Source organism: Numida meleagris, chromosome 1 (genome assembly GCF_002078875.1).
Source record: "Numida meleagris isolate 19003 breed g44 Domestic line chromosome 1, NumMel1.0, whole genome shotgun sequence".
In the NCBI taxonomy this organism is placed as follows: Eukaryota; Metazoa; Chordata; class Aves; order Galliformes; family Numididae; genus Numida; species Numida meleagris.
Genome location: NC_034409.1, coordinates 106,199,109 through 106,223,592, shown reverse-complemented (window position 1 = coordinate 106,223,592; position 24,484 = coordinate 106,199,109). Strand labels below are relative to the sequence as shown.

Genomic DNA, 24,484 nt, shown 5'->3' with positions numbered 1-24,484 from the left:
TGCTGCATGGGGATTCCTCTGCCCTGCTGTAGAGCTGCAGAGGCGGGCCCAGGCTTGTTTTGATCTGCATTGCATGCCGCTTGGGTGATGGAGGGCACAAAAACAGCAGGATGGAAGTGCGCTTATTTCCACAGGGCCTGTGACTTTCTGGTGGGTCGGGGCCAATGGCCAGGCAGGGCTGTGGGGAGCAGGAGTCCACCCCTGCTGTGGCCTCACTGGGGAAGAAGCAGATGGCTATGGGGGCCTGAAGTGGGGTCTTGCCCCTTGGGCAGGGGCAACAAGTGCTAACAGTGCCCTTATAGTCCTTACACAACCTTTGTTTTGTCATGGCTCTCAGCAAGCCTTTTGTAAACCAGGGAGCAAGGAATGAGATTTTTAATGTGGAAAGGATTCATATAAAAATGTGTTACCTGGCTTTTCATCTCTTTTTGTCAAGTGATTTGTAAGGATATTCCACAACACATGATGCTGTTGGGAATCCCACTGTCAGCACCTCATCTCTAAGAGTTGGACATTCCGTTCTTTCACCTCCTTTCCTTTAACTAGTTATTTCTCTGCAAGAGAACCCTACCATTAATTCCAGGACTCTTTCATTGCTTTAAGAGATACTCACAAGAGACCTTGTCTAAACTTTTTAAAAATCCAGGTGCACCTAGGTTACCATCACCCACCTCTCTTGTTTACTGCAGCCACCACAGATCGGGATGGTGTTAGTGTACTAACATTGTATGACGGCGTACCATAGCTTCCCTACAGCTCCCTAATAAAGACAGTCTTTGTAAAATACCCCAAACCCTCTTAGAACCCCTTCTAAAATCTGTTGTTAATTTGCCACAGCTTATTTCCCTGGAAATTAGGCCAGCGTGAGGGAAGAGTTAACCAAAACAGCTGCTCTTTATGAGCTCCTCTAGGAGATGCAGGTCAATCTCACCCATTCCCAGCAGCCTGTTATTATTCATTTTGTCAGTTTACTACAAGCTCTGTCCTTGTAACATTTCAGTTTGACGACGAATTCCTCAGGTTGATACATTGTTTAAAAAAAAAAACAAACAAAAAAAAAAAACAAAAAAAAACCCTATTGTGGGAGCCTCTGTTGTTAGTGTTAATGGAAGATTAATTCCTACTTTCTGCAAGACCTGAGGTTCCCCATAGTCCTCCAGTAGGCTACTAGTCTGAGAGGATTCAAACAAAGTTATAACCACACAATGAAGGCTCTTTTTCAGCTTGCCTTTCTGCATTTAATTTGATAGAATTTATGTCCCTAAGTTTTTTCCTCATTTGGGCATTCTTGTTCCTTCTGATAGTGTTTCCTTGCTTCTAATAGACTCCTTTGTTGTTCAGCTTTACAGGTTACGTTCATGGTCCAGGCAATGATGTGAACAAGAGATTTCAAATGCTCAGGTAATTGTTCTGATCATTTAAGCATAGGTTCTCTTTTGGGGCAATCTGATACGTAATTTGGACAGAAACAGATGTGTGTGTGGGGAGGGCGTGGGTGTACGTGTTGGGAGTCATAACCCTGTTTTCTGTAATACGTGCTGTTCCGAATGATCTTTCTTGTTACCTACAGGAAGTGATGAGATGTCAGCACAGATATCCACCTCATTTAAATCTTGCTTTTCATGACTTGGTCACTCCCAACTATGTGCTGTCAGCAAACTATAAAGCTTGGTGAGTGTCTGGAAGCTGAAGACTCAAATTAATGCCTGCGATGTGTGAATGTCCTCTTTTTCCTATCTTAATGAAGCTCTTGGTTGGAACAAACTCCTTCCCTCATCTCAGTAACACCCAGGTAGCTCTGAAAAATATGAATTAGTGATAAGAAAGGAAATTAAATTTTCCACCCTGGCAATGCACAAAGGATGAAAAGCAAGACTTGGGAGTGAGAAAGCTTTCTTCTTTTGGGAATACAAACTGAATGTGTGATGCGAGCATTTTCATAAAAAGGGCACTGTGTCTGACAAGGGCGGCCACCATTAATACCCGTACTGTATGAGCTCACTATTTCCTCATTACGTTTCACTGTATATTAAGACTGTATTTATAAGATGTGTTCTAAACTTTGCATTAGAGTGTAGCTCTGCTACTGAAAGAGACATAATTCATTTACTAACAGCCCTTGTTGCTGTGCTCCAATAATGTAATTGCTTTCATTGTGTCCCAACCATATGATTATTCCTGTTGTGTAGGAAATTTAAGTCCAAGGAATGTCAGATCAAATATAAAAGCCTAGTGCTTACCCATAGTTTTTATTCAGTTAAGTAGCTATTACAGAGCTCATGCTATTTCACATGACATAATGCAGGACGCAAATGTAGTCCCTTATTACAGACATATGTTCATCTAAACAAAATGACACCAACGCAGTCCAAACCCATTACAATTTTTCAATTATTATACTAAAGTGATTATTAAGTGGTGAGCAGTCTCTGTGAATGATAAGGGGGGAATCTGTAGCCTCCATAAGGTACACTTTGAGCACAGCAGCAGTGTTGTTTGAGGTGAAATTCCTAAGCACAGAGAATCAATGCTTCTCCTGGAGTGGAAGCACTCAGCTGTAGCTCAGAGAACTCTGCCTTTACAAGAGATGTGCACACAGCCAGGGTCTGACACAGGCAAAAGTGCCTAAGGCAGCATCTGGGTGGCATTTAGGGGCTTATCAGCTCTGAACTAAGATCTAAAATGTCCTGTCCATTCCCACCCAGTCTTGCTATGCTTATTGAACACCTCACACACTGTCTCTGCACATCAGTTCTGCCTTGCCCACAGGATCCACAAGAGTTCCTCTGCCTGGTATCTCCGCGGGCTCCTCCTAGTTAAGCATGGTACCAGAGCTCCTACTGCCTGCCATCACATTTTAGCTTCTCACTAAATTGCTGCCCAATGCTATAAGTGCCTTAACCTGTATAAGGCTGAAGGCCTTCCTTCTGCAGTCGTGCAGCCTGGCTTTCACTCACAGCTTTGAACCTTTTCAGTATTGCTGCTCCAAGGGGTTGTCATGGGAAGTGATTGCCAGCAGCTCGAGATCTTCACTTTTCCTCCATTCCTATCCCTCAGAGGTAGCTTCCAGTTTACAGGAGAGGCATGATGATCTGTCCTCTGTCCTGCTGTGGCAGGAGGGAGAATAGACAGCCAATGCCTCTAGACAGAGCTGGGAATTACACCCGAATCTCTCACACCGGAAGCAGTCTCAGTTCCAGGCTGTTCAGCTAAGGGTAGGCAGGCTGCCACCTCTCAGCACCCCTGCCTCCGTCAGTCTGGAGGTGAGGATTATGCTGCTTTCTTGGAGAACTGCTGTAAACACCAGTCCTTCTGAAAACACTTCTGCCTCTAATTTCCCCAGGGATGAAGACGCCTACTGCAACCCTCACACCTGCTGATGGAACTGAGAAGAGGGTGGGATTTTTGACATGTCTCTGTGTAGTGAATACGCTGGTTGCTCCATCTAAATAGCTCAGTTTTCTGACTACAAGAAACCATGAAAACTATTTCTGAACCTTCCCTGCGCCCTATATAGGCAGCTAATTTCTGATCAGGTTAGACGCCAGGCAAGATTTTCACTCAGGTTTAGCCTGGAACTGGACTGGTGCTCCTTTACAGCAGGGAGAAAATAAAAAACGTCCCAGTATAAGAAACATTGCTGTGGCTGTTTTCTGTGAATAAAAAACTGGGCCAATACAGTGATACAGGGTTTCATGCAAAATCACTTTAAATTACAAGTAGTGTAGATGGAGAGAGGGAGTCTGATTTACTCATCAAATACTACAAATAATATGAAATAGAGATCAAATACTACAAATAATATGAAATAGAGAAATGGCATAGAAATTGCTACTGACTAGACGGAGAGTGAACAGAGTATAGGGAGTCAGCTTCTATTTTTAAAAATAAAAATAAACAACTTCCAAAGAGTTCTGAAATTGGATTTTCCTTTTTTTTTCCCTCCAAAGTCCAAGCTGGACTTTATCATTCAAACAGGAAGGACAATGACAATTTCCCCACTTAAGCCACTTTACTGGCATAATTGCAAGACAAAAATAAATATCCGTGGCTTCCTATACCTCTTCTCCTCCTGTCAGCTTCTGTCTGCAACTTTTTACTTTAAGCTTATTATGAGAAAGGGATTTTATTGTTCCATTTGGCTGGCAGCTGGAATTCTCCAAATGAGGTAAGCAGGGCTGAGGCACATGCTTTCATCTCTCAGCAAAAACCTTGTAACATACGGTGCCGTTATGTCTCCACGCTTTAAGTGAAGAGGAAAATAGGCATCTGGGCTGGGTTCATTTGTAACGCTGCGCTTGCTAGATTAATATGAAAGGACAGATGAAGGCAGACACTTTAATTACTTCACCCTAACTTTTTATTACAACATCAAGTAAAATGGTGAGTTACAGAGGATAATGGGTGTGAAACACCTGGGATGAAGTCACACACAAGCTTATGGTTTGTTATCTGCCAATGAGGCTTTAAATATTGATCATTTCTGTACATGCATTTTTGTGATATTTCTGATTTTCTTGATAAATCATTTCAGGGTTACTTTGCTTTCAGCTATGAGGTAGCTACTAGGACTGGGACCCCGCCTTTTTCTTCTGGAATTTCCTGAACTGGGACTGTATCGCCACGGCCGCCCGCTCTGTCTCTGGCGCATCCATGTCTATGTCAAATTCCTCTTGAACTTTCTTTTGTCCATCTGCCCAAAGAAAGCAAAACAAAACATCAATACATTTTTCAAATAGATGCAATCACTGGACAGCACACATGAAACACCCTGTCCCTTCCTCCTCCACAAACACAGCCACGATGATGGGGAGCATATTCAAATAAAACTCTGGGACCAGTTTTGGCTAGCACAGCTGATCAAACCCACCCCTTCCCCGAAACAGCAGCATCTGTGACAACCCGTTTATAGCTAGTCACTGAGAAGTGACATCCCAGTGGTGCTCAGAATTCATTACACAACAACCTGACATATCAGGAAGTCCTCTTCTGCCTGAGTACTTAACAGCGAGGGGCTGAGGGACCCTACTCACTTCCCCATGTTTACTTCAGAACAAAGGCCCCTTAAAATATTTTAAAATAGGGATAAGGATCCTGTTCCTATCCCATCTCCGGTGTTAAGAGGAAGAGATATTACTTCCTAAGTCTAATTTCCATCTTTTTCACTTGTTTCCTGCCTCATCCCTTTCAGCACATACTGCTCTTCCCCACTGAATCATTTATGTTCAATCTCTCTTTTTGCCACTGTCACTCTTCACAGGCTCTGTTATTGCCTTTCAGCCCTGATCCTTGGCTCCTTGCCTTCCTTTATTCCCATTCTTCAGCTTCGGTTCAATTACATTAGGTCTCCACACAGACACAGCCCAGCTGACTTTGCTGAATTTTGTTTCATCCACTCACGGCTTAAAAGTGCAGCTGTAGGAAAACTCCTGCCCTCCTTGCAACAATAACTCTAATCTGCCTAGACTAACAAAGTGAGAACACATACATACTCACTCCATCAACCTCATCATACCACTGACATTCTCTGCTCTATAAAGTTGTTTGTTGAACTCACTCACATCGTTGTATCTCAGCCCTGCAGTGACTTTGTGAAATCAGCAATAAGAAAATGAAAACTAATTTACTTGCCCATATGTCAAAATTTCTCCTCCATTAGTAGGATCCTGTTAACTTAATGTTGTTCTGAAGAGGAGAGTATCACTCACAGAGAAGTATCCTTGATACATTTTAACAAAAATTTTACACTAGTAATGAAATAATCAGTTAATCCGCTCTGAAATCAATGGCACTATGCGTCATCCTGACGCTGCAGATTTTCATTTCTTAGAATCACAGAATATCCCGAGTTGGAACTGACCCACTAGGATCATCGAGTCCAACTCTGGGCTCCACACAGGACCACCTAAAATCAGACTGTATTTCTGAAAGCAGTGTCCAGATGCTGAACGCTGGCTCTTGGGGCTGTGACCACCCTCTGGTGCAGACCCTTTCCCTAACCCCCAGCTGCCCCTCCCCTGACACAGCTCCATGCCGTTCCCTCAGGCCCGTAGCTGTCACAGAGAGCAGAGCTCAGCGCTGCCCCTCCGCTCCCTGTGAGGAGCTGCAGCCGCCATGAGGCCTCCCCTTCAATTTAGTGTCATTTAAAAACTTATTCAACATACCTTCCAGACCTGTATCCAAGTTGTTAATGAAAACATTGAAGAAAATTCGTCATCAAGTGGATCCCTGCAGAATCCCCATGGTGACTGGCTGCCAGCCAATTTGCTATAACCCTCTGAGCCCAAACCATCAGTGAATTGCTCACCCATTACATTATGGTTTTGTCTAGCCATATGCTGGACATGTTGTCCATAAAGGATAATGCAAGAAACAGTATCAAAATCTTCACTGAAATCCGAAAAGATAACATCAACTGGCTTCCTTTGGTCAACTATGTGGGTAACCTTGCAGTAAAAGGAAATTAAGTATGTTAAACAGGACTTTCCCCTCGTGAACCCATGTTGGTTGTTACCAGTGTCTGCATTGTCGTTCAGGTGTTTTTCTATAACTCCCAGAATAATCTCCACAATTTTACCAGGCACTGAAATGAGACTAATGGGCCTATAATTACCAGGGTCTTCTTTCTAGCCCTTCTTGAAAACTCAGTGTTTGCCAGCTACCAGATAACTGGCACCTCTGCAGATTCCCAAGACTGTTGAAAAATAATTGAGAGAGGTCTCACAATGACATCAGTCAGCTGTTTGAGCACCCTGGGATGAATCCCAGCAGGCCATGTAGACTTATGTGCATTCACCTATAGCAGCAAATCCTGCACAGGTTCAGGGTTGACTGGGAGTTTTGTATCGTTACTGCAGTGATGGTCCTCCAACTCTGTGACCCCCAGAGCTCATCACCAGTGTTGAAGACAGGCAAAGAAGGCATCAAATATCTCTGCTTTGTCTATGTCCCTGCTTGTGAGATGACCATCCTCATCAAGTAACAGACCAATGTTATCTTTGGTCCTCCGTCTGCTGCAAACATATTTTAAAATGCCCTTTCATGTGTCCCCCACAGAACTGGCTGGCTTCAACTCTAATTGAGCTTCAGCCACACAATTTTTTTCCCTATAATAGCGAACGGCATCTTTGTAGTCCTGCCAGGTTGCCCAGCTTCACTTCCCGTGGGTGAGTTGACACAACTGGTAACACTTGATGAAATGTGGCCTGCACAACTCATGTCCTACAACAATCTTAACAGTATGTTAACTTGCAGTAGTGACTCAGCAGTCTTACCACTATTTATAGACTCAAAAAAAAGTATTTATTCTCTAAAATTTTTAATTAATCTTGCCTGGTGTGAATTATTATTATTGTATTAAAATCAACTGTGCTACAATAATTCAGCATACCTGAAGATCTATCTGACTTCTTTTTGCTTTTGGACCCATTCTTGTTGAAATCAAAAGCAAAATTTCTAACGAATAATTTCTGTAACTCTATTTTTCAGTCAATACATACAAATATTTGGACCATTTGTTTTCAGCCATGATTTAGACTTGTAGATTAGAAAATCAGAACTTTTCAAAATAAAAGATATTTTAAAGCATAATTAATACTTCCATTGCTTGCTTATAGGTGGTGTAGAAATACACAAATGATTAATGTACATTGTAATGAAATACTTGTATCATTTATATACAACGCATATGACATAACTGTGTTTTCTTTCTGTGCCCACCCTTATCTTTCTATTTTCATGTATGTGTATATCCACATTTGAATACATAGAGAGTTCATGAATATATATAGAAATACACAGACATATTTGTTTAAAGATTTTTAAGTCTTGTGTAGCTAAATGGAGCATTCCATAAAAGCTGGGAATTAGATTGTCTTGCAGTTCTCCCCCATTCTATTGATGTCTGTCAAAACACAGACACTTTAACAGATGGATTGTTGATCTGGAGAGAGAATGTAATGGTGCACCTCCTTCAGCTTTGTCTATGCTAAAGGAAAAAGATTCTAGATTTTAGCTTGAGTTGCTTTACTAAAAGTAGCCTAATGATTGGAAATATATCACACCCCACTATGATCACTGTTTTTGTTTTACTGGTTGGTCAGCGTTAAAAGTATGAGTTAAAAACTGGCCCACTTAATCGCAATGAAAACCCAACCTATACACAGGACCTGTATAGATTAAAGATGACCTTACTGCACCAGTAAGAGTGACAAAGCTTTCTGGAACCTTTTCTACTATATATGTACCTATTCCATGCTAGTTTTACCCATTAATACTGCTCACACATTTCAAACATGCAGGTTAGTAAGTTTGAATGCTCAAATCAGTGAATTGAATGCAAGTCCATGCAAACGTCCTTCTTTCATTCACTGACTCCCATGCCTAGCTTTTCTTTCATAAGGAATAACTAGTTTGGAAGTGACCTGCAAACCCAGGCAATTTTCTGTCTCAGCAGGCCAGCAAGCTCTTGCACAGAGTTTACAACCAGACTTTGAATCTAGTTCTGAATTCTCTCCCCTCCCTGTCACACACAGAATTTTGTTGGTATCTACACTTTTTAGACTAATTTAGGTGCAGATTTTTCCACACAGATATCAAAGGATTTCTGCTCTTCTTTCACTGGCCAGTATGAGGGGTCTGTGTCAGTAGACTTCAATTCACAAAGGACTTGTGGTTTTGAGGGGTTAGGAAATCAAAATCGGTAGAATCACCAGGTGTACCAGCTGGGTTCATCAGCTGGGATCCCCACCAACGGGGGGGGTGAAAAGAACAATCTCATCACGGCCATGCATCTTAGGCAAATCCAAGCTGTGACAGAATGAACTGCATGGAGCACAACATTGACTTCTTGATGAGTCCCTTCATCATCATGCCCAGAACCATTTTGGCATTACAGACTAATTTCACAGGCCTAAAGACTGAAACAACTTGCACAGTCCAAACTTTACTTCAGTATATCAATAGTCATCCCAGCAGGAGAGCCTGAAACTGCATCTAATTAGCGGTTTTCCAAATTTAAAATCCTGAAAGCTCATTTCACATTGTTGCAATTGAAAAAGTTCTACTTATTCAATTTCCAGATGAAACATTAGAAAGTTCTCTCTGTAATCTGCTGCAGTGCCTCATGAGCCATAGCAAACACTGGATGGATAATGAAACTGCCTGTAACAAGGAAAACAATAAAACCTTACACATTCAGATCTACCCAGACAACTCTAGAGAAATGTGGTGCAACTGTAATTATTCACAAATACGCCTTCAGCCATTTCTTTCATTTACTTTTTTAGTTTAAAGAAAAATGAATTATGACAACACTGGAAAAAGAGAAAGTTGTTTATTCCCTATGGGCCAAAAGCCTAGAAAGAAGTCTTCTGTGGCCCTTGAACAAAGAGGTAACAGACTAATGTTTCCTAGATGTGTTCATTGACGGACAAAAGCTGGTTGGCTGGGTTTGGAGGACAAGAGGACTCACTGTTTATTCTCATTTCTCCATCCACCAGATGAAGTAGTTTGCTTGTCACTGACTGGAAAAATATTCAGCATGAAAAATTGCATGAGCTGGAGTCTCTAAGTGTCATTTCATGTCTTTAAGTGCTATCCTCCACCCCTGCTCACCCAGCCCACATTAAATAGGAATTATAGGACTACACTGAAGGTGGAATATACTCATAAAAATACTGCATTTTTCAGGGCGTGAACTGCAGCATTTAGAAAAAGGCCAAATGAAATGTGGGAAAGAATCACAGTGTCCCATGACATGCTGGAAGCAGTATTTTGCGTTAGGCAGGATCATTACCTCCCACAGTTCAAAAGATTGTTCAAGCTGTGACAGTCTTCATGCCACCCTGATCCCAAGCTATTACACCAGTCCGTCCAATGAGGCAGAACAGTCTCTAATTAAGGAGGACAAAAATGGGCAGAAATCTCACAGATGTTGACATTCGTGTGGAGCATTACCTTTATGTTGTAAGAAGTCATTTTTTTCCTGACTAGACTGCACAAAGCAAACAGAGAAAACATGTGGGTGCTTAGGTGTATGGACAGCCACATTTTAGTCAATATAACTGTCAATTTGAAAACCAAGAGATGACACAACCATTCTTTCTTCTCTGTATTCAATTGAGGGGTCAGGAAGTGCAAGATGAGGTTTTGTCTTTTAGAGGAAGGACAAAAAGGAGGAAGAGCTAGGGGACTCAACCTTGTCTTTTCTTTCTCTGCAAGATGAGGAAAAATAACACCCAAACTGATCTTATGGCTGATAATAGGAAGCAATCTATTTCTCAGCACTAAAATATCTCCAGGCAGTTACCAGGGCCACATAACCCAGCAGTTGGCTCTGAGTCTTTGTTTTGGTCACCCAGCTGCTCTCAAGCAGGCTCTCACTTCAGAAGGCATATGAACAGATGGGAATGCTGGAGGAGTGGATGTTGCCCAAGCCCATACAAGAAAGGAAGGTAAATGACATTGCCTCATTTTACTTATTTATTTTCTAACCCATTCTTTTGCTGAATAAAAAGTCAAATAGTCAACAGCGCACCACTAACTGACTCACAGAGATAATCCAACTCAAAGGTTCAGTTACTATGCCTATTAAGGACAGAAATTAGCTTAAGAATAACACAATATTTTTCCTTCCTACTTATTAAAAATGCTGCAGGGTGATACACGCATTTTGTGACAAGGAACGCATCATTACATTTGTTCTTGTTTCTGCATTTCATCATGAACTCAGACATTCAAGGGCCACTTTCCAAAGTCAAAAGCTGTCTATTCTGTCGATACCAGCAAAGAATCACCCAACAGTGGGGGTGGTTATGGGCTCATAGAGAGGTGCTAATTTTCCACGGCCAGTTATTTGAGGATGGGAGGTGCTGGAGAAATGCAGTGTCCACACAGCAATAATTTCTGAAACTGAAGAGAAAACCTTGGAGCATGGTAAGCTCCTGTGACTTCAGAAGCACAGTGTGAAGCAAAATAATTATTTTGGTATGAGGTTTCAGAAGGGTCTGATTAATCTTTTTTTTTTTTTCCTGGCTTTAACAACATGAGAGAGCAGAAATATTATTTCTGATATTCAGTGAAGTAGAACAAAACTATATACATATTGGGGTAAAATATAATGAAACCAAAAAGAATTGTAATAAAATTCAACTTACAAAAATTGTGTTTTCAACTAATTCGTAGCCAAATATAGGTAGATCAATTTTGCTCAACAATTAATACAGAAATAAATATTGTTTTTCTTTAAATGCGAGTATTATTTAAGCAATCATTCCTCATCTCCAAAATAATTTATGTATCAATTAAAGACCTTCCAAATGCCTTACAAACACATAACTGATGCATAGATAGGTACATTTGTGTTAATGGGGATCTACAAGCTATCCTGGCTATGAAAATACAAGGCATAATTCACCTCTGCATGGGGAGACTAAACTCCGTGGAAGTTTAACTATCTACAGAGCAAAGTAAAATGGCCATTCTAGCTGTATAATCTCATCTCCTGCTAGCTAAACTTGCACCTGCGGAGTGCTAGACTGACTTCTAAATCCAACAGAAATCTCTGGCATCTAAAAGGAAGTGGTGCTGGGGACAAAGAAAGGGCACAGTCATGACCCTGTGTCACTGCAGAATGAAGCCCTGCCAGCAGGTACACCCCAAGAACCATCCTTCAGAAAGTGAGCCACGACCCTCCTCACAATCTCAGTCCAAAGTTATATGAGTGTCCGCCCCAATGCAATCCCCAATGTTCCAGCCAAGCTTTAAATGGGAATTGTTACAATGTGTTTTTAATTTCCTGTGCAATTTCCAGTTCTCCTGTCTTCACTAAGCACTGCACCTTTAAACAGCTTTGCTGTGAAAAGAGCTGCATTTCAGCAGCGCGTGAAGCAAACCACCCTCTTGCCTCGCTAGTCAACCGCTTGATTAATATATGATCAGTTACTTTCCTATTATGGTAGCATTCAGGCACTCCAAGTCATAGATGGGAACCCTAATGTGGTAGGCACTTACGAATGCAGAATAATAAATTCTCTCCCCTCCGCCGCTCCTCAGTCCTCTGACCTTTGCAAAAGTGTCCTCAGGTGCAAATGTTAAAATAAAAGTCGGAGAACAGCCGGAAGGCTGCCACCCAGCCTGTGGCTACACCAGCAAAACTCACAGGGCCACAGCATGGCTTAGTCACTGTTCACAGCTTCTCTAGAGCATGAAATAGGGTGCTACTGGCATGGCTGGGGCTGTGCCAGGCTGTACTGGCTGGCTACTGTGGTCAGATGGCATGGCCAGCAGCTCTTCCTTGTGGATAGGAGAGATGTTAACGCCCAGGTTTTTTTTGCAGGAAGGAGAGTATAGCCCTACTGATGCAAGCTGTACTACGCCACTTTGCATCCAAGCCAGAGAAAAGGTACTAGCCCATTTTATTTTCTAATAGAGATGCAGCCTCCTGCCCTTCAGAATGCTTTGTAGCTCAAGACCACTGGGAACCAATTCAAAGTGAGTTGGCACATGCTATTAATTATGTGAATACCAATGGTACCTGAGAGTTCTTACAAAGGAAACGCAAAAGAAGGCTGTTCATCCTCAAATGCGATACTGCTTCCCTTGAGTCGCATAGCAGTGGCACTTTCCAGGAATGTTATTCTTTATCACCTCTCTCTCTTTGCAGTTTATAAGGTTAGCTAAGGATTAAGCTCAGAGAAATAGCAGCGATCACAACATGCCACACAGAAGTAGCAAAAAAAGGGGGCTCAAATTCAGGTACTGCCAAAATCAGATGAGCTGAGGAAGATGGCACAGGTTACAGAAGAAAACCTGTCAATCAGAAAAAGGAGAAGAGTCAATCAAAAGAACTATGATACAGTTAGAACGTGTTTCTCTTCACACACAAAATGAAGGAAAGGAAGAGGCCAATTTTGCTCTGCTTATCTTCAAAATGTAAAATTAGGGCAATTTCTAGGCATCACTGTACACGAGCAGAACTCTTGTTAGCAACTAATGAGAGCTCTATTTTAAGTTTTCAGGGCAACTTTTATGAAAACAGGCTGCCCAGAGAAGCTGTGGTGCCCCATCCCTGGAGGCGCTCAAGGCCAGGTTGGATGGGGCCCTGGGCAGCCTGAGCTGGTGGGGGGCAGCCCTGCCCACGACAGGGGTTGGGGCTGGGTGGGCTTTGAGGCCCCTTCCAAGATAAGCCATTCTGCGAATCTATTAAAACCATTACATGAGTGCTTGGAAAATCACAGTAAGAAAAGGTTCTCCTCCTCTTGTAAAATCCATCACATTTATAAAGTATTTAATTGCATACTCAGCAGTAGACAGCATAAGGTACAAGAACCCTGAACTTTGCCATTCAGCATTATACAGTTAAGGAGTCATTTCAGTACCTCTGTATCCCCTGTCTTATCACACGGTATCTATAAATTCCTTGTAAATTAGATTGTCTGTAAGAAGCATTCACTTTAAATGTAAAAGAAATAAATTATGTCCAAACATAGCAACTTTTATTAGGATAAATATAGGCACTTCTGTGTGTTGGTAATAGGACAACTACTTCGGTAGAGTCCCACCATGAAAAAGCCACTGCTTTAATACAAATCTGTACAGTATTAACATTCTGCATTACATGTCAGCTTGGGAGTGCCTGGGGAAGCAGCTGGGCCACTCTCAAAGTCCTGCAGCTTCAAGTGGATCTGGTCATAAACATGATTTGTAACTTCAGTTCCAGCATCCACAACTGCAACCGCTACAGACTGGACTGGACTGATGCAGTCCAGTCCCAGGTAGTCTTTTGCTGAACATGCCACACAGTAAAACTCTCCCCCTAAATGTACAGAATTTAAATTCCTCTGACTCCTGAAAGCTGCTGCTCTCAGATGTAGCTTTCCAAGACAAAGCAAAGCAATTCCACTGCAGGAGTGCACTAGGAAATTTCCACTGTTTGCTTCTGCTTGGGCTGTTATCTGAACAGAATTGTTAATTTGAGTTTACTACGTCTCCACTGAACACAGAAAGCCACATAATATGCTTATTTCCCCTGCAGGCTGGTCTGCTTACATTTCTAAAGAAAAGGGGCACCTCAAGAGAATGTGAAATAGAAATAGTAGTAAGGGGAAACAAACTGAGATACTGTGTCAATATGGCTCTGAAAGGATGAGAAGGAATTATATGCTGGAGGGTGCTGTCAGTATATTATGGGCTGTCTTGCCCAACAGCCATTTGGAAAGCTTTGTCACACATCATGCAGAAACTCATTAGGCTGAACGTTTACAGACTGGATTCTAGCTAAAAAACTCTCTCCAATTCCTGAGCAAAATGCATCTAACTTGAGTTGTAGTTGCTTACATCAGAACTTAACAGAAACTCACTACAGAAACAGACCCGCTGCCCGGTGGAGAGAAACAGGCATTCTAAGGGTGCCATCCATCCGACCTACTTCAGGCATCCATTTTAGGATAGCATCATTCTCACCCTCAAATTCCCTTCTTGTATTATCTAGTTCTCTATTAGCTACAAAGGGAGTTCATGGTGATGAGCTCAAATGTTGACATTGATGCTTAATCTAATGGATCACATTCCCTGACTTTGAGAGATATCTGAACCACACTGGGGAATTTCATATGGTCAAACTTATTTGCTACTTCATGTGAAATTCCTTCTCATCAAATAAATTATGTAGGCTGAACAAATGGTACTACGCTGACACTCCAGCAGCTGAGAAACCTTATTTGCTTCAAGAAGAAAGACAAAATAAAGAAAAGTAGTGCACGCCTTCTCATACTACTCCATCTGTGTGCTTCCATCCCACTGCTAGGGAGAACAGCTCACCTTCAACAAAGGGTCAAAATGAACATTTGTTCCTTCTGCTGAGATTGCCAGTGAAGCTGCCAGTTGTGCAGCTGATCTGGATCCTCTTATGTTCCCTCAGGAGCTGACTGAACAGTTTGCATACATTTCTCAAGATAAACAGTTGAACAGACAAAAAACATATCAGCACCTCTTTCCATACTTTCCATTTATTTCAAAGATAGTAAATTTTTGTGTATGCATGTATTTCTGCATGCTAAGTAGAAACTATTTCATTTATATAAGCCTTCTTTTAAGCATACCTCAGTAAGGCTTCCATTTCCCTAAAAGGGATTACAGTTAACAGCGCAACAAGCAATACTGAATACTTCATTTGAATAAGCAGACAAATGACAGTTGCTGTGAGAACTATAAATGAATTTGCAAACTCCTGCAAACACCAAATCTGTGCTGTGCTATTTAGCCAATAATAAGCCAAGTGATGGCTGCAGCCCTTCTGCTGAAAAGGGGAGATGTTCAAAAGGAACTTTGTTGCACTTAGCAGGTGGCAAAGGCAGCTATCACTTGACTTCTTGACTGAGATCACAAAAAGGAGAAATAAAATGGGTGAGTCAGATGTGCTGGGAAAGACAAGTAACATCTTGAAGATGTTGCTAGCAGTGCTTCTCATCGCTGATCTGAACTAAGGCAAGTCCCTGCTGACAAGGGACTGTAAAGTCTTGAAGCACACATAAAACACAGTGAATGCCTCTCAGTACAGTTCCCCACCACAAATCCTCTCTCCTTCCTTCCTGGGTCCCATGCAGTGCCTATGGGTGAGGAGAAGGCATGGCTTCTGCACTGAAGTCCTGGCTGATTCATCCAAGAAATCGACTTTTACAGAAGAATACAGTTCTGTTCTTTAAATGCCAAATAACACGAATTAGTGCTTTATCACTCCTTACTGGAAAAAATACACAAATATCACACATCGTGGTCTTTTTTTTCTGCTGTAGAAACTGATGCGAAGGTTAATAATAAGTCTATTAGCTCTGAGACAGAACATGAACACAGCTCAGGCCTCCCACAAATTCTCTCACAGAGTAATACAGAAGCCCTTATTGGCACATTGGACAATTTACTGTTTGGCATAACAGAGTGAAAAACGGCAATGAATAGATTTTCTGAAAGAGTGGGGAACAAATCCAGAAGGGCAAGGTGTCCTTCTCAGCAGTTTGCTCATTACTTATAGGCAGTTACTGTACTGCAAGGCTGAAGCCTGGAATTCTAGCAAGTCGATACCAAAGCTCTGTGGGATTTCTCATTCCTGACTTCAGTGCCCGTATTTATTGAGTGAGGACTGACGGCATAAGGTAATGTAATTTTCCAAGCTTTTTCAAAGTAGCAGAGATTAATGAGCAAGGTCAGGCACAAAAGGCACCAGAGAGTACTTCAAACACTGCTTGAACTTTTTTTCCTTTGACCATCTCATGAAAAAGTGATATTCCAAACCTTCTAGGTTTTAGGCACTGAGTCAGCAAAATCATTTTTTAGCCAGATCCTATTTCAGACAAAGGGTAGAGGGACTGTTCTCCCATGAGAATGCACTTATGGGCTCTGACAAGCACCTGACTACAGTGTAGGTTATTAAGGCTAGGTTGCAGTGAGCTTATTCTCAGGTGTGTAGCAAGCAAAAAAGAGTACCCACCTTCTGCAGACCATGTATTGAAATCATATATGCTTTTTTTTTTCCAGATATTGGTAGAAGCAAGCATGGTTTTCCAGTAAAATCACAGTGAAAGGAGAAGGTAAGCCTGTACTACTAACATTTGGTATATATCAGGAGGTTGCGGAGCAGAGAAGGGAAAATGGTCTCATTCTCCTGACAGATGGTGCATTCTGCAAACCAATACAGTACACCAAGGACACAAAGAAAGGTTGTACGTGCTTGAAGTACAGTGCATTCCTGAGCTGCCAATAAAGTGGTGGCAATGAAATACTGGCCCTCAACCAAGGCTGCTTTTCAGGCTTCAGAGCTACAGAACAAGACTTCTGTCACCTGGAATACTCCCTGCCTCCTTCTTCAGAACAGAATATCCTCCCTTTTCTCAATCCCATTCTGGTTCAGCAGCACCACATTTTCCTCAGAAGTCCCAGCAAACAAGGTACAAGCACAACCACCCTACTAGAGCCCCCTTAGCACAGCCCCGTTCACCTTTATGGAATATGTATACATGGCCTCAAAACATAGGAATCCCATTTCCCTGTGTCTGTGACAGTCTTTGTCCCATATGTCGATAGATCTCTGCCTTGTGCTGAAAAGACTGACAGTGAGACAAAAGGGAGAAAGGGCATTAGGCTGCACAGAGATTTTGGGCAGTGGTTACTGCACATGATCATTCATTTCAAGGTGACACTGTGGTTTTCAGTTTTTTTGCTTTTTTAAAATAAAAAGATTCACATAGTGGAAGGAGGTGGGATCCCATATCTCAAGCATAATTTAAAGAGAAGAACTTCTGGGCAATGAACTGAGAAGTGCTAGGCAGTAAGCCTCAGCAAGGTTCAAAAAGAAATACTTTGCTGTAAATGTATGCTACGTTTCATACCCTTGTAGATTCACAAGTCATCCATGCGACTTGTAAGATCATGGAGGAGTTTGCTGCTGACTATAAGGCTGTAAATTAAAAGGAAAAGGCAAAAAGAATTTTAAAAAACAACAAATTAGAGTGGGGTGAGATTAGAAGTCATGAAGGCTTCCTATTCCACCTACCTTTCTTTTCACCTCACTAAGTTTTCACCTGAGGCATTTTAACAACTGCTACTTAAAAACAATTTTATCAGGAAGGGTGGGCATTGATTTAGCAAAGTGCTGCAATTGCAATTAGAGAGTTATTAAATCCACTGCCAGACAGTCTAATTGACATGAAAATCTAACTGAGGCCAGGGAATAAAGGTTTCCCTCCTGCTTAACTTGCATGTTTATTGCATGCATAGAGCTGTCTTGAAAGGATATTAACATTGCAAAGTTGAGCACAAAAAAGTTAGTCAATGACAAACTACAGTGCAATTAATTCTGTTAATTTTGTACAGACAACTTTAATTCCAGAAAATCCTGTTTCAAATTCTTGACTTTGCAACCTTTACAGTCTTAGGAGCACGTTGTGTTTCCTAGATTTAATGAAAAAAATATATATTCTGCTACAACATATGGACACCCACATGGCTCCTCAGCATGACTATTTGGAACTGCTAGATCCACCACACAGACCTCTTGTTTTAATTAAATAACTAATGGCAATAGTAGGCTGTCGTCCTCAGTCAGAATCAGTAGGAAATGGGATGAATTGCATATTTTGCTGGTGGGTTTCATATGGCTGATAGGAAAGGAACAATTAAAAGACGGAAGGCATGGGCATCAGGGGCAGGGACTTCATTGCTTATTGACATCTTCAGATGTGGTGGCCCTTTCTGTTCTACCTTCTCTGTATAACTCTGGCTTAGCCCCATCTCTTTCCCAGCCGAGATCCTCATTACAGTTCTCCAGTAGACCTCAACACTGCTTTTTCTTTATCTGGTTAGTCGTAGTCCCCAAAATTGTACCAGAGTATCCCCTAACCTCAGAACTCCATCCCAGCCTGCTCCCATACTAGCTGACTCTTGGTCTCTTGCAGTTACCATGTGCCTTTTCATATTCCTCCCTTCTAATCCCAGTTTCCACTCACTAGTCCTTCCCTAAGTATTCTGAGGCTGTAGTTTCCTGACAAGACTGACTGAACTCCATCATTCCATCCTCTGAACTCCTACCTGTACTTTTTGTCCTCTCCAGATTCAAGGAAGAAGGTACATTTCCTCTTAAGTAACTGTGGTGCCTTGGTAACACAGAAGGCACATCGTGCTCTCAGCTACAGTTCCTGGCCAAAACGTAGCTTACAGAAACAAGCAGAAGCAATTAAAGAAAACTAAGTTCCTCAAGCCCCGCAAAGACAGCATTGGTTTATTTGTCTTGGTGCTTACTACCTCGCTCAGTGATTTAATAAAAAATTAACTGCTTCACTGATTGCATGCAAATTTTAAGCTCATCTTTCCAAACACTTACAACTTGGCAATGTTTGAAGATAGAAAAGCCACATCCCAAATGGTAAATCAAGTTTCTGTTCAAAATGACAACAGTTCGAAGTAATCCAAATAGAGGCATCCAGAAATTGTTTTTAATTGGTAGACATGCTAGTATTTTGCTCAAGACTCATTTTAGAAACAACTGGAATGACTTTGCTGAACCGCTCCAAAATAAATTCTGCTTGAGGGCAAGCAACCAACATAGCAAATTTCAGCCAAAGCAGCTGAATTTTGGCAAGGCTGTATACATCTGAAAATGGATTTGATAACCAGTAGCATTCAGCAGCTCGGTGATTCAGTCTTGCCACCAATCCAGATAATAACAAACAAAGTAAGTGTACATAATGTGAGTAAAGATTATAAAAAATGAAATAAAGATATAGATAGACAAAAATCTTTAAATAGGGTTAAAAAGGGAATGTGGATATTCTCGTGCAGGTGTTTTGAGGGTTGCCAATGATTCCTCAAAGTTTTAGCCTCCAAAAATATTTTTTTCTTATTTAAAATTATTATACAGAATACAAAAGCTAATCAAAGCTCTCCTTTACACGTTCTGTGATTGAGGATTTCTCTAGCGCTTAACTCTGTTGCTTATTTGAAACGTGCATGGAAAACATTTTCTATTACCTGAATTTAAGCTTTGACAGACACTCTGAGTTCTCCTTTGATTTACAGACATGCCAGATTGTCAATAAAACCAATCTGAAACACCATCTTAGCTGACACACACAATTGACCAACCTCAGATCATTACTCCAGCCCGTATTTTTCTAAACTATATAGGCTTCTTGCCTTCCTCTCTTTCCGAGGATTACAAGCAACATGAGTTTAACAATGTTAACATCTAAAAGAATGACAAAATTTCATGTCTTTCCTCTGCATCGGAGAACACAAGCTGGGCTAGTGCAATAATACATTTAACCTAGGACATAAGTCACCGGCTGACACTACAAGTGTTGACATATCCAGAATGCACAGTATACAGTACACCTCAAAACCAGTCTCCTTTGCTCCTAACTAAAATCCACCTCATTTTCTGTGCTGCTTGAATTTCAGATCTGAATGTAAAGAGAACAAATTAAATATTTTTATTCTCTCTTCCTCAGGAAACCCTTTGTTTACTCCCTCTCTCATTCGCAAGCTGACAAGGAAATAAAGGACAATTGAAAGTGCTTGATTCCAATCCCACTATTTTAAAGATTGCTTTATCTCCTTAAATGTGGTGCTTTTCTTTCTAGTGTTTCTTTGCTGTCTACTCACCCAAGCCCTGCTCAAAACCAGTTCGGAAAACAATAATTGTTTTGTGAGATTGTGCAAAAACTAGAGACTTCAGCTGAGTGTCAATCATGACTGCAAATTAGAGCATTAGTCAGTCACCCTCTTCTGATGGACATATATTCTTCAACACAGATGCAAACAAAGTTTGCCTGGGAAAATAAGCGGAGGCAGTTAGAGGAAGAAGTAGTGCTTGACCTATCTGTGCTGAGAAGACACAAAATTCTCTGGGGAGGAGAAAGAATTAGCAACAAGACAGAAATGCAGCATGAGGGAGACAGTAAGAAAGCCCACCAGAAAAGAAACTGATTCCAGGAAAGATGAAAGGGAAACTTCAGCTTTTATGGAGATGGAAAGAAAGTAAGGAACAACTCACTTGACCCATCACAGCAGTATGACCCGCCTGGCAGTAAGACCAGTTGCTTGGAATTACACCAGGGCATTCCACTGCATCATGTTCTTTACCCCATTCTCATGGATGCATTCGTGTTATCCACAAGAATAAGGAGAATGAGAGATCACACTGACAGAAAGCTACCTACTGACACCAGACAGTGATTGGTAAAAAGCTTCAAGATAATGAAAGCCTCTAGGGCCTTGTGCAAGCACTGAAGACAGATCAGCTATGGCAATTTGCAATAACTATGGGTCTGATTCTCTATTTTCTGTTGCCTACCTCAATCTATGCAGCCTCTTCTAGAAATTGTACCAGAGTATTTATTTTATTTTCTTCCCCAAATCGATCAGACTTTCCTCTCAAGCAAGCCACTAGTGAGGGAGAAACAAAACATCTTTTCTTGAACTGCCTGAATGAGAAAATCTACATTGTTCTTCACTGTTCTATCTTCTAGCACGCTTGGTCAAGTTTATCAACTGTTTTGTCACATCCAGGCAGCATAACCTACAACAACAAAAGGTATGCCCAACACCTGAAAAGGATCCAGTTGACAACTAGCTGGATCGCTCTCTAACTCAGCAATTACGCTGAAACGTTAAGCTGTGCTGAACAAAAATAGAAGCTGTACTCTGCCTCTTGTTGCTTGGCCAAAAACCTCACAAACACAGGGCAGAATAGAAGCAGCTGCTCTGTCTCAGCTCAGGTTAATTACTTGCAAGTTTCCATCCTGAAAGTTCAGTCAAGAGATATGCCCCTAAATATGCTTCATGGCACTATTTCCTGGAGAAAACTACTTACAGGTGTAGGAAATTGCTGTGATCTCCTAAGAATTGTGTGAAGTCACATTTATAGTAATTATAAAATGTTTTCATATCAAGTTTAAAGTAGATTTGGATCTATTTATCCTTTAGAGAGGAAAATAGCTTCTCAGTGATCTCGCACAGTGTGCACTCCAGAAAAAAATGGTACTTGTGGATGTCCTTACACTTCAGTTCATTAAAAACTGAAACTTAGAACCAAACACAGTAGGAGTTAGAAGCTCACACAAACACTTATAGAGGAGAAGCTACAAAGAAGCACTAGAAACTACTTGATGTAGTTATCTTCACTGATCTTGTGTGCAGCACTTTCTATTGAGGAAAAAGAATGAAGGAAAAAAACAAGTTTGCCAATTCTAACTCATTCTGGTTTTCAGCCAGTTTACCATACAATAATGAAAAAGCTAGTGTTAGCATAAAAGAATCTTAAAACAATGAATAAAGACCAAAATTCTACACTAGTTTTGCCTCATCTGAGAACAGCCTCTAGACTGTATTACTTACAAGGTCTGTCCGTGGCATAGCAAATATGGAGAAAATAGTCAAAAATTACAGCTTCTTTTTGAGGCTCTTCCATAATGGGGTGGCTTTTAGCTGAAAGACCCCAGAGGACTCCATCTTTTGAATCAATCTCTTGCTTTTTATTTATGCGATCCCTCATTCAAAAAACCATGAATACTTGAAAACTGGCTGTGATGCTTTTCTCTAGCATAGGGTGTGGGTCACAGCTTGAAAGAAGTCCAATAGTCAGTGCAGGCAAGGTGCATCAGATCTCCACACACAGGTAGAATAGCTCTAAGCCACGTACCTGGTTCCACTGGGTTTATCTACTATTGTGCTGCAGATATGCAATATTGCCACAGATGCTTAATATCCAGAGCTCTTTGCACTGGAATCTAGCAAAGCTATTTGTTTCTCCTCGTTTTGAAAGAAAAGGGAATTTAAGCTAAAGGCTTAAGTTTGTCCGAGATTGGACAAAGTGGTGATTATTGACAGAATGGTGACTCATGACTGATTGGCAAAGCCCATGTCCTTGCTCTCCACTGACAGCATCTGTCACCTGCTGACAAAGAGGTCCCAAACCACACATCTTCCATCTGCCTTCCTACCCGCATGGATAGCAGAAGATAGGAGAGCTGTTTTTTTCCACCTTCTCTGAGGCAGCAGAACACATCTTTGCCTCCTAAAGACAGACCTCACAAGGGATTTCAAGGTTTAGTTCAGAACAGATTCATTGTAAATGTCACAAAGCAGTATTTTTCACTAGCAAAAATTTCTATCTGCTTTATGAACAAAATCATTAGATGAGATCATACTATACCGGTGCTTGGCCCTGTTTGCTAGCAATTAGCCTGCTGAGTGCTAGACCAAGAGGTAGCTGCTTCAAGACACCAAACAGCTTTGAATCTAGCTGCCCCAGGATCTGCCTAGACTTCCTTCCCTTTGTGGGCTCTGGCTGCTGGTTACCAGAGGTGAGGGACAAGGGGGATATTTGGATCCGGATATCAGGTTTTCATCTTTGCTGTACAAACCATTATGGGGACAAATGCACCCCCATCATGCCCTATGATGAAGCCCAAACATAACTGGAGCTCTGCTATTACATGGGAGTTTCAGCATCACCATCTTTTCTCAAAGGTACCACACTTGATACTCTACACTACCCTGAGCATTAATTCTGAGAAACCTAAGGCCAGAAGAATAAACCTACCTTCAGGCTGTATTTAACCTCTCCCTTCCCACCCTTCTGTTTAGTTGTACCACATCTGCTACAAATCAGAGAATCCAGCAGAGAACTTTCACCACACTTACTTTTTGCTTCCCATCTTAAACACAGCCAGAAACTCTCTGCAGCATCTACAGCTGCAGAGCTGTAGCAAACATCCCTTCACCTGAACTTAACAGTAAGTATAAGTTTCAGAAGCTCTGTCATTTGGTTTGAAATTCAATATTTTTATTTTAAGTCGTTTCCCCACACACTGTGGTGATACTGTGCAGACAGGGCAGTGATGGGTACAATCTCCAGGTTACATACTGCCCAGCCCTATGCCTTCATCTTGAAATGGGGAAAGACCAATGTAATCGCAATAGATGTGAGTGCTCCAATTTGCCTCCTTCTCTATAGGAGGGATACGATGAAATTAGCAGCTTATGGACTGTCACTCAAACAAGGCACATACTGCAGTGTGTGGTGGAAAGAATGGAGGGGTGAGGGGAACAGACTAATACCCTCTTTGTATCTAGCACCCTTTGGTCTGAATTACACATTTAAAGTCTCTAAACTGATAAAGTCAGAAAAATAATAATGGAAGGCACTGCCAATTTTAACGAGAATTAAATTATTTTCAGAATACTGAAATGGATAGAGCAGTGTTGTCTAGCTGGAGAAAACAGAGCATGTGTAAAATAGGCAGAATGAACAGAACAACCCCTTAAGAAAAACTACAAAAGTAAAAGAACTGATTGAGGCTAACCTAAATTGTAAACTACAGAAGAAAAAAGTCACACTGCATCAGAAGTTAATGCACCACCACAGCGCAATCAAACTAAAGATGTTCAGGCAAGGGACTCTATCCTACACTTTGTGTCTGAAAGAGTTGCTGCAATGTATTCTCAGGAAGGAGGTCATTACCAATCCAAAAGGCTAACTCTTGTCCATTGGTTGGGTTTTCAGCATGAGATTTCTAACTAAGATTAGAAACTGTGGAGCCAGGATAGTTAGTGTTAGATTAATACAGACAAAGAATACTTTATTGTAAGATTTTTGAATTCATCCTCTGGCTATTTGCCTGGATTTTAATTAGTTTGTGCTAATGAATACATTTGTACACGTCCATTCTTTATTGGCAGCATTTAGAGGAGCTGGTAAATTGGTCGCTGTGGAGTGCCAGTGTTTCACTAATACCTAACAAATAATTAATGCTTTTCCACCTAGAGTCAACCAGCAGTCTCAGGGTTTTTTCAGTATAAGTTAGAATGAAAGATGATATACTCAAAATACAGTTACAGTACTCATTCATCAACTGCTGTTAAATAATACTGCCGTGAGACCCTAGAAGAGCTGAGAGCAGAGTTCCAGTCTCTGCAATACTGACAGTAT

General features: G+C 41.3%; 1 protein-coding gene across 2 annotated transcripts in view; it reads right to left on the bottom strand.

Moving 5' to 3' along the window:
• The window catches only part of PCP4 (Purkinje cell protein 4), a 52,830-nt gene continuing 30,584 nt past the window's right edge, over window positions 2,239–24,484 (bottom strand). For both annotated transcript variants that reach the window (XM_021405867.1, XM_021405863.1), the window contains exon 3: window positions 2,239–4,693. In XM_021405867.1, the coding sequence (XP_021261542.1) occupies window positions 4,566–4,693 (128 nt within the window). In that variant the 3' untranslated portion in view covers window positions 2,239–4,565. The remainder of the gene's footprint in view (window positions 4,694–24,484) is intronic.